Below are 13,994 nucleotides of genomic sequence, written 5' to 3'. Positions count from 1 at the left end.
AAGCTATTTTTTTTAAGATTTATTAATTTATTCATGAGAGATACACAGAGAGAGACAGAGACAGAGACATAGACATAGGCAGAGAGAGAAGCAGGCTCCTCACAGGGAGCCCAGTGTGGGACTCAACCCCAGATTCCAGGATCACGCCCTGAGCCAAAGGCAGACACTCAACTACTGAGCGACCCAGGCATCCCTGGCCAAGCTATTTGATCTGAACATCTATGTAGAAGGAACGAAGAAACTGGCTAGTGTTCTCAACAGCAAAATAACTCAGAAAGGGTCACTGATCTACATAATCAAAGAAACATATCTCTAGGTTTTCAGTTAAAGGATTGTATAACTGTGTATGAAAGCTATTTTTGAGATCCCAACATCTTTTCACTCACATTAAAACAAATTCTGCAGCTTCCCAGAGCTGAACAGGAGTAAGAAGGTAGGTCTGACATTTCTAAACAGTAGAATGATTTTCTCGTAATGATTCCTCCATCCCACATCCACACAGCCAAAGTTGGGGACAGAGTTGAGAGAATGTAGACCTTGAAACTACTTGAATGAGACAATGGCTCAATTAAATACCAATATTGTCATCAGGGAAATATTTAGACCTGAGAAAGAATCTAATTCAGTAGATGCAATATGATCATGTTTATTATTTTACCCTTGGGAACTCTCCCCTTCCTCAGTTATTTTGATAGGATGAGGACATCATGTAACAAAGGGGGCTTATGCTGATTGTGAGAAAGTGAATAGACCCTTTTTTGAATGAGTGAAAAATGAGTGTCATTTTTATTATTAATGACTGACTTATATATGATCTTTCCTATAGGAGGCTAATATGTGGGCCTAACACTATTGATGTTGAAATCACACCAATTTGGAAACTACTCATCAAGGAGGTAATCTGTCCTTTCTCTTGGTGCTGGGTAGGGAATAAAGAAGCTTAGTTCTAGTCAAATTATCAAGAATGCTAATTGCTAATAAGTAACTGCAATTTGGAATACTTCAGAAGGATACAAAATATAGTTTCTTCATACCTATTTTCTACTCTTCTTGGAGACCATCTTTTGCATACATTGCCTGATACAGTAGAAGATGATGCTCATGTGTCTACTTATCCTTCTATAACTAGATGAACATACATTTCTTCTCTTTCTTTCCTTTTTAATTCTATGTGTCTTAATCTGTCTCAACTTTGTGAAACTAAAATAATAACTAAAAAGTTAAAAACTCAAGATTTTCCTTATGGACAACATATACAATTTCCTCAGCATCTAAAATTATAGGAAGAAGAACATCTGTTTGGCCTTATTAGTTCTCTTGATCTCAATGTGTGTGTGGGAGGGGAAAAAAGGACTTGACCATCATTTACTGAGTTTATTTTTTCCTCTTTGACTACCACAGGGCTTATTTTTCATTTTGCAGTGGTTATTATGAAGCTATAACCATACAGCTATACTCTGGGTCTTTTTCTGCACTTTGCTACTTGCTTTATATAAAGCTATTTTCTCAATATTTCTAGCAAGCTTTCTTTCAGGCATGAAAGGAAGCAAAAGAAACTGATAGGAAATGTTTCTGTGCACTCCTTCCTTAACCAGTGTCAAGGATTACTATTCCCATCCTAGACAAATGAAAATCAACCAGAGTATTTGAGTAAGTGTGCAAACTGTCTTAAACCAAAACAGGCTAACGACTATTGGAGTTAGACTCTCCTTTCTCCCACAGTGTTCTAGTTGTTCTGGTGACAATTTCCCACTTGCAGCTTGGCTTTCTACTTACGAGCAATTGTAGTCTTTAACTTATCCATTGATCTAAAGCATTTTGATGGCTTTGAAGATGGCAGATGGTGTGTCTTAGGGTAGAACAGCAGAATTGAGAACATTTTAACTGTAGACCTGAACATTTCACTCTTCTGATGGCCAGTACATGTAAACTGGACCTGATATCCATACTCTACACCCTTGTAATGGTCAACATGAGGACCCATGAGACACTACTTTGTAAATTATAAGGTGCAGCAGTGATTAAAAGTAAGTGCTTCTGGGCCAGATTGCCTGAGCTCAAGCCCTAATCTTGACTGTTGCAGCTGTGTGACCTTGAGCAGTTTGTCAAGATCTGAGGCTCAGCTTCTCCATCTTTGCAATAGTGATAAGTAATAGCTTCTGGGTAATAAGGTAATTATGGAAATTAAATGAGAAAATTCAGGTAAAGTTGCTTAGTGCAGTGTCTGGCACATGGCAATTGCTGGATAAATATAATAATGAGAATATTGTGTGGGGTAATTTGTGTCACAGAGATGCTTATGAAAGCAAACAAGTCAATGAAGAGCTAAAAGTGAAAACTAAATATCCCCTTTGTCTTCCTGTTTTCCTGCCAACAGGTTTTAAATCCGTTTTACATATTTCAACTCTTCAGTGTCTGTTTGTGGTTTAGTGAAGACTATAAGGAATATGCTTTTGCCATCATAATCATGTCTATCATGTCCATAGCTTTGACGGTGTATGATCTCAGAGAGGTGAGTTTTTTTCCCACCAATCTTGTGGCTGCAGAAAGGAAACAGTAGAGACTTTATTGAAATTTTGTTAGAAAAAGGAATCAGGAAATCGTCATTGCCCACTCCACAATAAATGAGACCAAGTTTGTGAATATATAGCCCAAGTAATGATGCTGAATAATGTTAGTCCTTTTCCTTCCCTCACATCCCAATTCCTAGACTTCTGAGTAATTTTCCCCCGTTAGTTTACTCAGGCTGATGAGAAGAGTTTACAAATATCTATGAATTATGAATAAATGAAAAAGTAGGTGCTCTAACATTGTTGTATCTTGAAGATGGTGGAAGAGGGTGGAAGGTGGAAGAGTCTATTTAATAATGACTCTTTTGCTCTTTTTATTTGGTTGGTACTGACTTGTCAAAGCCTGAGTCTGACACTTGGCTTTCTTTATGCCCACACTAGGGAATCTAAGTGCTGTTGGGAAAAAGTCATGTAGAACAGACTGGTTGATCACACTCTAAATCCATGAATGCTATCCTCATCTGGGCAAGCTTTCTGTATGTCCCTGATCAATGCATTCTCCCATTCTCAAAATTAAGGTTTCAAACCAAATCTCTCTTCACCTTTCATGAGATACTCAAATGCTTTTATTCCACTTATCCTCTAATTCAGCAGATAATCTCACCACTTGTTCCACAAAGAGGACAGAAACAATAAGGCAGGAATTTGCTCAATTCCCCACTCTCCAACTGCCAAATGACCCATCTCTCCCTTCCTCTTGCCCGGTCCACTCATTACAGAGGACAAGGGGCCTTCTGCCTGTGTTTGCAATAGTACCCTTTCCCACTTGCTCAGAGTGCTTATGTAGTCACTGAATGATCTCTCTACTCCCCACCCAAAGGGCCTTTCCGTCAACGTTAAACATGCTCAAGCCAGGTAACAATCCTTTCTCCTGACCAAGCTTCTACCTTTAGCTACTACTCTATCTCTCTTCTCCCTTTTACAGAAAAACTTCTTTATGCATATTCTCATCACTTCCTCATCTCCCTCTCACTTCTCACTATACTGACCTGATTTTCTCTCTTGTGACTCCATTAAAGAACTCTTAAGGTCACCACTATAATCCTAAGGCCATGGGTAGTTTAAAATTTTTTTAATTCCCTTTTTAAATTTGTTATTTTTTTTCTTAGTAGAAAGGGTAATATATTGACATGATTTTTAAAAAGCTCAAATAGAACAAAATAGTGTACATAAAAAGTAACTATTCCTCCCATCTTGGTTCTTCCAGTATCCAGGTTCCTTTCCCAATGGTATCCAGTGGGGCCAAATGCTCTATAATGTTCAGAAGTTTTAAACAATCTATTTAATTCAAAGTCACTTGTTTAGGAAAGATTTCTATTGCTTCCATTGGCTATATATGCTCCAAAAGCACATCTTTTTCCTTATTACTAATCATAATGATACATTTATGTTTGTGATTATTTGACTGAAAGTGTTTTTCCCAGTGGGTTGTAAATTCCTTGCTAGAACTTTTTTGACTATTCTATCCTCACCTCTTAGCATAGTTTCTGATATATAAAGGTTATTTAATAAAGGTTGAGTGAAAGCAAAAATGAATAAAAGAATAGGTTAATAGAATACTCTTTCACCTTATATTATTCTATTAATCATTCTTAGGACATATTAATCATATTTGTAAATGATTTGATGCAAGGAGATTTAGGGGCTGTCTTAAATGGCAAAATTGGAATAAATAAGTGAATATACTAAATGATTAGGAGTTTTAACCCTAATAGTTCTTTTAACCCACATAGTTCTTTTACAAAACAGTTTCTTAATCAATGTGAAATCTAGCATAATTTTATTTTATTTTTCTTTTCTATCTTCTTGTTGATTCACTCTCAATGTCCCATGTATTTCATATATTAAAATAACATATACTATGAGGAAATATCAGGCACCACCAAACTCTTTATGAAGTTATAGATTAGGAACTCTGATGAGGTGTAACTCAAAGCAGAAATGACTATTAGTTCTCAAAGCTATTTAGGTATAAACATATATCTTGAATGATTATTCTTGATGTTCTTTACTGAAATAACTAAACATAAAATTTATGGTTATCAAAAATTACTTTGAGTGAACAGAGCATGCTGGGAAATTCCTTTCTATCAAAGAACGCATACTTCTTATTGCTGGTGAGCAGCACAGCAAGTTGGATGACTTTTCAGTTGACTGATAGGCTACTTTGTCTTTCGTTTTTAGTCAGTGTATTCAGCTGGAAACAAGACACTGCTCTATCTTTAAAGAGACCGGCACTTTACTGAATTAATACCTGGTACCTATCTTCAAATAGATAAGCATTTTTCTATTTTCTGTTCTTCTTTTTCAGCAATCTATAAAACTCCACCGTCTAGTTGAGTCACATAATAGCATTACAGTCTCTGTATTTGTGAGAAAAGGTAAGTCTCATTATTTTAGATCTATGTATTGTTCATATGAAATCAAAACAAGATTTAAATTTGTATCTCTGACTGTTTCTACTACTCTCATCTTCATATACCCTTTTTCCTGTGCGTTTATTTAAAAGAATGAGATACGTGCAACATTTTCACCTTAAAAAAAACTTTATTTAAAAAAAAACAACTTTATTGAGGTAAAGTAGACATTGATTAACTGAACATATTTAAAATGTACAATTTGATAGATTTTGACTTATATACATCTGTGTAACTATCCATGAAACTATCACCACAATAAAGATAATGACTACTCATTACCCCCAAAGGTTGTCTTTTGCCTGTTTGCAATCATCCTTCTCAACCTCTCTCTACCCATCCCCATCCTCAGACAACCACTTTGCATGCTTAGAATTTTATATTAATAGAATCATACAGTAGACTTTTTTTGTCTTTTATAATACATTTTGGATAGATTTTACTGGGATCAAATTCCTAATTATTTTAAAATGCATTCATTTTGTTAAGTATGTCAATAGTCCATTCCTTTTTGTTCCTGAGTAGAATCCCAGTATATGGATAGACTAGTTTGTATATCCATTCACCTACTGATGAAAATTTGGGTTGTTCCTAGAATTAGGATATTACAAATAATGCCTCAATGAAAATTTGGGTTCAAGTCTTTGCATGGACTACACTTTTTTTTTTTTTTTTTTTTTTTTTGCATGGACTACACTTTTATTTGTTATGGGAAAATACAGAAATGTAGAATGACTGGTCATATAGGCATGTAAATGTTTAACTTTTTAGGAAATTTGCCAAACTATTTTCCAAACTGTTTGTACCATCGTACATTCTTTAACAGCAGTATATGGGAACCGAAGTTGCTTTAAATTCTTGTCTACATTTGATATGGTCAGTTTAAAAAATTTTAGCCATTTTAACAGATGTGTAGTGGTACCTCATTGTAGCTTTAATTTGCATTTCCCTAATGAGTAATGGGACTGACCATCTTTTCAAGTGCTAATTTTCTATTTATGTATCTTCTTTGGTGAAATGCCTGTTCAAATCTTCTGCTTATTAGGTTGTTTTCTAATTATTAACTTTTGAGAAGAAGTTCTTTCTATATTCTGAATCTAAATCCTTTACTACAAATATGATTTGCATATTCTTTTCTCACTCTGTGACTTATCTTTTCCATTCTCTTTACAGTGTCTCCCAAAGGATGAATATTTCTACTTTTGTTAAAGTCCAGTTATTAAATTTTTCTTTTATGGATCTTGCTTTTTGTATCATATCTAGGACATCTTTGCCTAATCCAAGGTTATCAAGCTTTTCTATGGTGTCCTAATGTATATAAGTGCTTAATACATAAATTGTTAATGAATATCTATTCAATAAATTAAGGTGAGGTACTTTTTGATTTTCAATAATGCATTTTTATTCAATACAGGAGGAAAATATTGGTGATTTTCTTCCTAGAATGAGTTCATCAGATCCTTCTCAATATGAAGGGTTACAAGCTGGAGACTTACTTGGAAACCTTATACACCTGGGGAATCTGTTAAAGATTAGGGTAGATTGAACAGAGTTAACAGTATTTAAAAACTTCATTGCATAGGAAGTTTGGGAGCACAAAGTAGGAAGTTTATCTAAAGGATTGAATAGTCTGAACGATTCATTTTATCAAGAAATCATCCACAGTTTTTAAAATGGGATAGTAATTATGAATATAGCCTGGTGGGTATAATTCTAGTCTTTATCCAACCCTCATGAACATATCTATCTGGTTCCCAGGAGGAGAGGGCTATAATTAACAACTGCAACAGATATTTTCCTGTAATACAAACAAACAAACAAAAACCTTTAAAATTTGTAGCCTAAGCAGAAATGATTTGGGTTCCAGGATCAAAATGTTACATAAAATATGGAGTAATGACCCCCTCTCACACTTCACCTTAGACCTTCACAAAATAGAGTTCTTTACAAAATGGAAATGTCTTGCATGAGAGAGAGAGAGAGAGAGAGAGAGAGAGAGAGAGAGCCACATAAGATCAAATCATGTATTGCCATTTTGTTTTACAAGTTGGTAGTGAAACCCAGGCTGCTTGCTTGGCTTTATTTACTTATGGTAGCTAAGAGTTTGTGATTGTTGCTGAAAAACAGTGTGCTTTGCAGGGTTTATAACTGAGTTGGCTTTGGTGAGTAGAGGAACATGTTTTTGAACTCCCAAATAATCAGCAACACTGCTACCTTTTCCTTTCATGAGCCTATTGGTGAAGTCCTTGGTGGCTAGCTGGTAGCCATGAGTATATTGTTTTGTTTTGTTTTGTCTTTCCTCCAGGTATAAGAGGCCTTCTCCATACTAAACATCATTAATGAGCCTTCTAATGTACAAATATACTTGCAATCTTTCCAGACAATTCTTTGCTCCTTACTGTAAAATAGCATAGATCTGGTCTTCTAGTTTTTCTCCTTTCAGGTACAATAGGAAAGTTAACATAATAATAGGTGGAGTTCTGCCCACTGTGAAGGTTTTCTTCTCCATAGTTATTTTGGGACTCTTTTAAGCCAGGATCTAATACCATGAAATGTTTGGGATTCTTTCTTGTCTAATAATGTCCACAAAAAACTTCATCTGAGGTCTTAGATGTAGGTTGAGGAAGAGACAACAGAATGACAGAATTGGGAAAACATGTTGGGAAGTGAGAAAACTGTTCTTGAAATTCACTTGGACTTTCAACATCTGTTTAGGTCTTATTTTGTATATAACTCTTCTACTTGATAATTTAATGCTGTTGGGAATTCATAATTTATAAGGCCAGCCATATCAAATAATGTTAAATTCATGATAGGTGGGTAAGGGCTCCTAATTTCTTGAAAGCCAAGGATGGTTTTTAGTATCCCTTAGAGATTAATAGCAACAAATAAAAAACCAAAAACTACATTGTCTGCATTGTCTTAGAATGTTCAAAGTTTTAGGTTTCACATTTAGATCTATATTGTATTTTGAGTTTTTTAAATGGACTCTTTGCAAATAGATATTCAAAGTTCCAATACCATTTGATGAAATCTATTCTTTCTCCACTGATTTGCCTTTGTACCTTGGTCAGAAATCAGTTGCTCATACACAGATAGATCTGTTTCTGGACTCCCTATTCTGTTTTACTGACCTATCTGCCTATCTTTTTACCAATGCCACCACATGACTATAATTAATCTTTAAGTAGGGTTATGTTAGTCCTTCAGCTTTGTTCTTCTTTTTCAGTGTTGCTTTGGTGATATTAAGACCTTTGCATTTTCATATGACTTTTAGAATCAACCTGTCAATTTCTAACAAGAAAAAACATGAGATTTTCATTGGAATTGTGTTGAATCTATAGATAATTTATGTAAAATTGGCATGTTAATAAATGTGGGTCTTTTGACCTATAGACATAGTATGTGTCTCCAGTATTCAGTCTTGTTAATTTGATCTTCTTTGATTTCTCTCAGCAATGTTTTGCAGTTTTCAACGTATGGGTCTTACACACTCTATGATACATTCCTAAATATTTCATGATTTTGATGCTATTATGAATAGTATTTTTAAATGTAAATGTTCAATTGTTCATTTGCTGGTAGTTACCTCAAATGCATGTGATGATTAGTCTCTATAGACTGTCATGTCTGTATTCTGAAGTCAGGAAGACCTCTAGATTTTGTCTGGGTTCCCTCCCCCCTGCACAGTGGCCTGGGAACTCTCTAAAGGCAGAAAGTGCCGCAATTGTAGGTCACCTTCACCTGTTTCCTGTGTTTTGTTGCTTATGTTATGTGTTCAAAACCATTGTTTCATATATTTTGTATAGTTTTGGTTGTTTTGGGTGGGAAGATAAATCCACTCCTTTTTACTTTTTACTACATCATGGCTGGAAGTGAATCTTCACCTTTAAAAATACCCTGTTCATTTTCTTGTTTAACTTTTTATGATGAAATAGTTTGCATACATACAACAATGGGGAGAATACAATAATGAAACCCCATATAGCTGTCACTCAGATTCAATAATTATCAACACATTGAATCTGTTTTTCAACTGTTCTACTATCTCCCTCAGTCTGTATTATTTTGGAACTATTCCAAATATCATATAATTTCATTTGAAAAAAATTCAGTATATATGTAAACTATAAAGATTCCTTTTTAATTCCTTTACCTAAAAAAAGTAAAATAACTCCATAATTTAAAAAATCAGGGATCCCTGGGTGGCGCAGCGGTTTGGCACCTGCCTTTGGCCCAGGGCGCGATCCTGGAGACCCAGGATCGAATCCCACGTCGGGCTCCCTGCATGGAGCCTGCTTCTCCCTCTGCCTGTGTCTCTGCCTCTCTCTCTCTCTCTCTCTCTCTCTCTCTCTGTGACTATCATGAATAAATAAATAAAATCTTAAAAAAATATTTTAAAAAAATAAAAAATCAATTATATAAAAGGGTTGAAATTTACTCAATTGAATCACAAGTGTGTGTTTATACATGTATATATATTTTCAAATCAGGATCCAGATAAAGTCTACATATGGCAATTAGTTAATATGTCTCAGGTTTTTTGAACTCTATGTGCTCCCTCCTATATATCTTATTTTTTTCCTTGCAATTTTTTTTTTTTATTGAAGAAAGTAAATGATTCATCCTATGGGTTCTATAGTTTGGATTATATTGATTACATATTCATAAAGTTATTTAACATAATTTTTTATAGCTTGAACTTTCCAAAAATTGGTAGTTAGATCTGAGGCTTGAGTTTTTGGCAAGAATATTTCATAGTTGATATCACATACTTCCAACGGGAGGTACATACTATCTAATTATTTTCTTTTTGTGATTTTAGCAGACATAAATGCTTCTGACCCAGATTAACTATTTCATTAGGAGTTTTAAATTTCTATTTCTATCATAACATCTTCACATACTAAGGGTAGTATTTCTACAACTATTTCATTACTCTCAGATTCAGTTTGTTTAAGAAAGACAAGGTTAATCTTTTATTATTACCTTTTATATACTAGCTTTCAAAATAATGTGTTGATCTTCTAGCATTATCCAAAGGATTTTTTAGTGTCATTGTGGATGCATGATGTTAAACATTGTTGGCACATTTCCATCTTTGGCGACTTTTATTCTTACTGTGCTCTAATTGTCTCATCTTAGGCCATTGAGTGCCTCCTCAGGTTGGCTTCTGAATTCTTTTGCTGTGACCCCAGTACTCTTTATTTCTTTTTGATATGATATGATATGATATGATATGATATGATATGATGATATGATATTCCAAACTTATCTTGGACAATTCTTGCTCCAAACCTGGCCACATTCATTTTTCCAAAGAGCCCTTAAATATGGTAGTTAGAGACCTCAACCAGAATGGCCGCCCAGGGATCCCCAGAATGATAATTTTTATGGTGTTAATCACTGTTACTCAGCCTTTTCAGAAGACAGACCTAGTCTTCTGACATTTCTTTTTAGGAAGGGAGAGAGAAGGATGGGGAAGGGGTAGAGGGAGAGAATCTTAAGCACACTCCATGTCTAGCACAGAGCCCTCACAACCCTGAGCTCATGACCTGAATTGTAATCAAGAGTCAGATGCTTAGCCAACAGCCACCCAGGAGCCCCATCTTCTGACATTTCTAAATCAAGTTTGGAACTATGGGCTTTTTACTTAAGTTTGTTGATTGTATTTTTGTCTCTCCTTTCTCTATCTCAAAAGTCATGATTCTTTTTTTTTTTTAGTTTTTTTTAATAAATTTATTTTTTATTGGTGTTCAATTTGCCAACATACAGAATAACACCCAGTGCTCATCCCATCCAGTGCCCCCCTCAGTGATTCTTAATGACAGCAACAAATTCCTCCTTTACTCTATCCCTTATATATAGTAATCTCAGAATAGAAAGTCAAAATACCTGGGAGGAATATAATTCCTAAAAACAATTTGAGATTTTGTTGAAGTTTTTTCTTTTTCTCTGTTTGTGGCATACCATTTGAAGCATATAAATTATACTCAAAACGAAAAAAAAAAAAAAACTTATGTTTCAAAGTTACCCAAAATGGTTCTTTGTATGGTTATGCCAGCAACTCGATAGGTTCATCTCATTTGTTTTTTAGATTTTTAGTGTTAGCTTTTCACAAATATATATTATTTAAAAATATATAAAATATATGAATTATATAAAATCATATAAAATATCTACATGGTTCAAAAATTAAATCTGTAAGACAAGACATTCAGAAGAGTCTGGCTCCTATCTTTCTTTTCTCTACCTTGTGCAGTCTCTCTGTCTTTTTTATTTATTCTTACATTTAAAATCTGCAAAGAAATTATATATAATATCCATATCTATATAGTATATATGCAGAATTGCATATATATTTATCTTGCTGCTTAGGTTACAGGGGTATATGTGTTTAGCTCATATTTCCTAGTGTATATGCGTTACATACTTTTATTTTTCATTGGAACATAGTTGACATACAATATTATATTAGTTTCAGATGTATTTACATACTTAACCATGCTTCCTAGAGGTTCTTTCATAGTGGGATATATAAATATTTTTTGCTCATTATTTTAGCTTTCTAGTACTCATGTATGGAGGAACCATTGTTTATTCAATCAGTTCTCTGTTGAAGGATTTTATTCTATTTTTTTCAGTTTTTTACAGATAATGCTGTAATAAAGAGGCTTGTGTATATGTCTGTCTTTTCATATTTCCACCAGTCTATCTTTGATATAGATTTCAAGGAGTAAAATTGCTGAGTTAAAGAATAAATGTGTATATGTATTTTTGCTAGATAGATATTGCCAAATTTCTTTCCATGGAGATTATACCAGCTTGCATTTGTACCAGAAATATGTGAGAGTGCCTGTTTCTTCACAGTGTTGTAGACAGAATATGCTGGCAAACCTTTAGATTTTTCTAATTAGCTAGGTGGGCAATGTTAGATGTAGCTCTCCCCCCAAAACCTTTTGTTAAAAATATTTTATTTATTTATTCATGAGAGACACAGAGAGAAGCAGAGAGAGAAACAGAGACAGGAGAAGCAGGCTCCATGCAAGGAGCCTGATGTAGGACTTGATCCTAGGGACCCCAGGATCACGCCCTGAGCCAAAGGCAGATGCTCAACCACGGAGTGACCCAGGCATCCTCTTTTCCCCCCTATTTTAAGGAAATAAAACTTACAGAAAAGGTGCAAGTAGAGTTCAAATAACTTTTTCCCCCGAGCCTTTTGAGAGCAAGTTGCCAACATACGGCTCCATGACTCCTACATATTTTCATGTATATTTCTTAAAGACAAGGACATTTTCCTACATAAAAGACAGTTAACCATTAATATCATTAATATTGACATATTAATAGCAAATGCTCAGACCCCATTCAAGTTTTGCCAGTGATCTTAGTAATAATGCCAGTGGTCATTAATAATAATAATGTTCTTTCTTTCCCTTCGTTCTTTCTTTCTTTCCTTCAAGATTTTATTTATTCATGAAAGACACAGAGAGAGGGGCAGAGACACGGGCAAAGGAAGAAGCAGGCCCCCCGCAGAAAGCCTGATGCAGGACTCGATCCCAGGACCCTGGGATCATGACCTGAAACAAAGGCAGACACTCAACCGCTGAGCTACCCAGGGGCCCCTTAATAATGTTCTTTATAAGAAAGGATTTGGGATCACACAATACTATTGTTTGACTACCTCTTTAATCTTCAAACTTTCCTTGACTTCGTGACCTTGACTCCTTTGACTCTGGTTATTTTATGGAATGCCTCTCATTTTGGATTTGTGTGATGTTTCCTCATAGTTAAATTCAGGTTATGCACTTTGGGCTACAATATCATAAATGTGATGCCATGTCCTCATTGCTTCTTCTCAGGTGGTACATAATTTAAATTTGTCCTATTACTGGTAATGTTAACTTGGATCAATTAATTAAATATTATCTGCCAGGTTTCTCCATTGTAAATTTACTCTTTTCTCCTTTGTAATTAATAGTTATTTTGTTAAGAGATACTTTGAGACTATGTAAATAAGCCATCCTCATTAAATTTACCTACTAGTTGTATCCATTTCTATTTCTTGGCTATATTATTACTTTGATAGTTGCCAAATAGTGATTTTTCTACTTGTGTCTTTTCTCCTACATTAATGTAATTTTACTGTAAGAAAAAGCATCTTTTCTCCCCATTTATTTATCCATTTATTTATGTCAGATGGACTCATGAATTCCTATTTTATTTTATGGGTTATAGTTCATTTCTCATTATTTACTGTGATGCTCAAATCATTACAGATTTAGGCAATGAGAGCCCATTAAGTTGGCTTTGATATTTTTTCTATCTCTCTCCATCTTTTCTCCAGCACTTTTATACTTAATGTTGCAACTAAATGTTCTAGCTTATATGATACTTTTCTTGGCCCAGCCTTGTAACCAGTCATTTCCTTAAGGAACCCTGATTCTTTTTTAGGGGGAGGAATAGAATTTAGAAAACAAAATGTGGGCAATAAATATGCACATTATTATTGGGGTTTCACTGCTCCCAGGCCCTCTTAGAATTAGTGAATGTATGCACAAAAAAAGCAAACATATTATATATGTATGTATTCTCACATACATATTCATTTACATCTATATTATTTCTCTATTTATCTACTGAAAACCCATCAGTTTACATTGTTGTCTCCAATTCTAATTCAATACCGCAGAGTTCAGTCTAGTTTTATTTCTGTCTATATTTGTAATTTGCTATCTTTGTGGGAAACCTGGCTCTCATTAGCCTCATTATATCTACTTATTCTATCAATCGCTGCTGGGTGTAGTCTGCCACCCATCATTACTGATATTCCCTCCCACCTCCATGTAGATACCTTTTTCACTCTGCTTGGACTCCAACATCCCACACCAGGCTACTGTCACCATGGGGGCCCTTCTCTCCCTCTTTGGGCTCTGACACCCTGCACCAGGCCATGTAAACACCTGTCTATCCTTGTTAGGCTCCAAAACCTGCAGTTGGCTGCCAT

The 13,994-nt window shown here is 34.8% G+C and overlaps 1 protein-coding gene across 7 annotated transcripts in view; it reads left to right on the top strand.

Annotated features, from left to right (window-relative positions):
- Positions 1 to 13,994, top strand: part of ATP13A4 (ATPase 13A4) — a 112,021-nt gene that overhangs the window by 46,902 nt on the left and 51,125 nt on the right. For all 7 annotated transcript variants that reach the window (XR_005383916.1, XR_005383915.1, XM_038583725.1 and 4 more), the window contains 3 exons: positions 827 to 896; positions 2,378 to 2,512; positions 4,882 to 4,951. Coding sequence is in view for 5 of the 7 variants with exons in the window: in XM_038583725.1 (XP_038439653.1) it covers positions 827 to 896; positions 2,378 to 2,512; positions 4,882 to 4,951 (275 nt within the window). In the remaining 2 variants the exon portion in view is untranslated. The remainder of the gene's footprint in view (positions 1 to 826; positions 897 to 2,377; positions 2,513 to 4,881; positions 4,952 to 13,994) is intronic.

The sequence above is a fragment of the Canis lupus genome, chromosome 34 (genome assembly GCF_011100685.1).
Source record: "Canis lupus familiaris isolate Mischka breed German Shepherd chromosome 34, alternate assembly UU_Cfam_GSD_1.0, whole genome shotgun sequence".
Classification (NCBI taxonomy): Eukaryota; Metazoa; Chordata; class Mammalia; order Carnivora; family Canidae; genus Canis; species Canis lupus.
The sequence above is the reverse complement of the archived record's forward strand: the minus strand, read 5'-3'. Positions and strand labels throughout refer to the sequence as shown.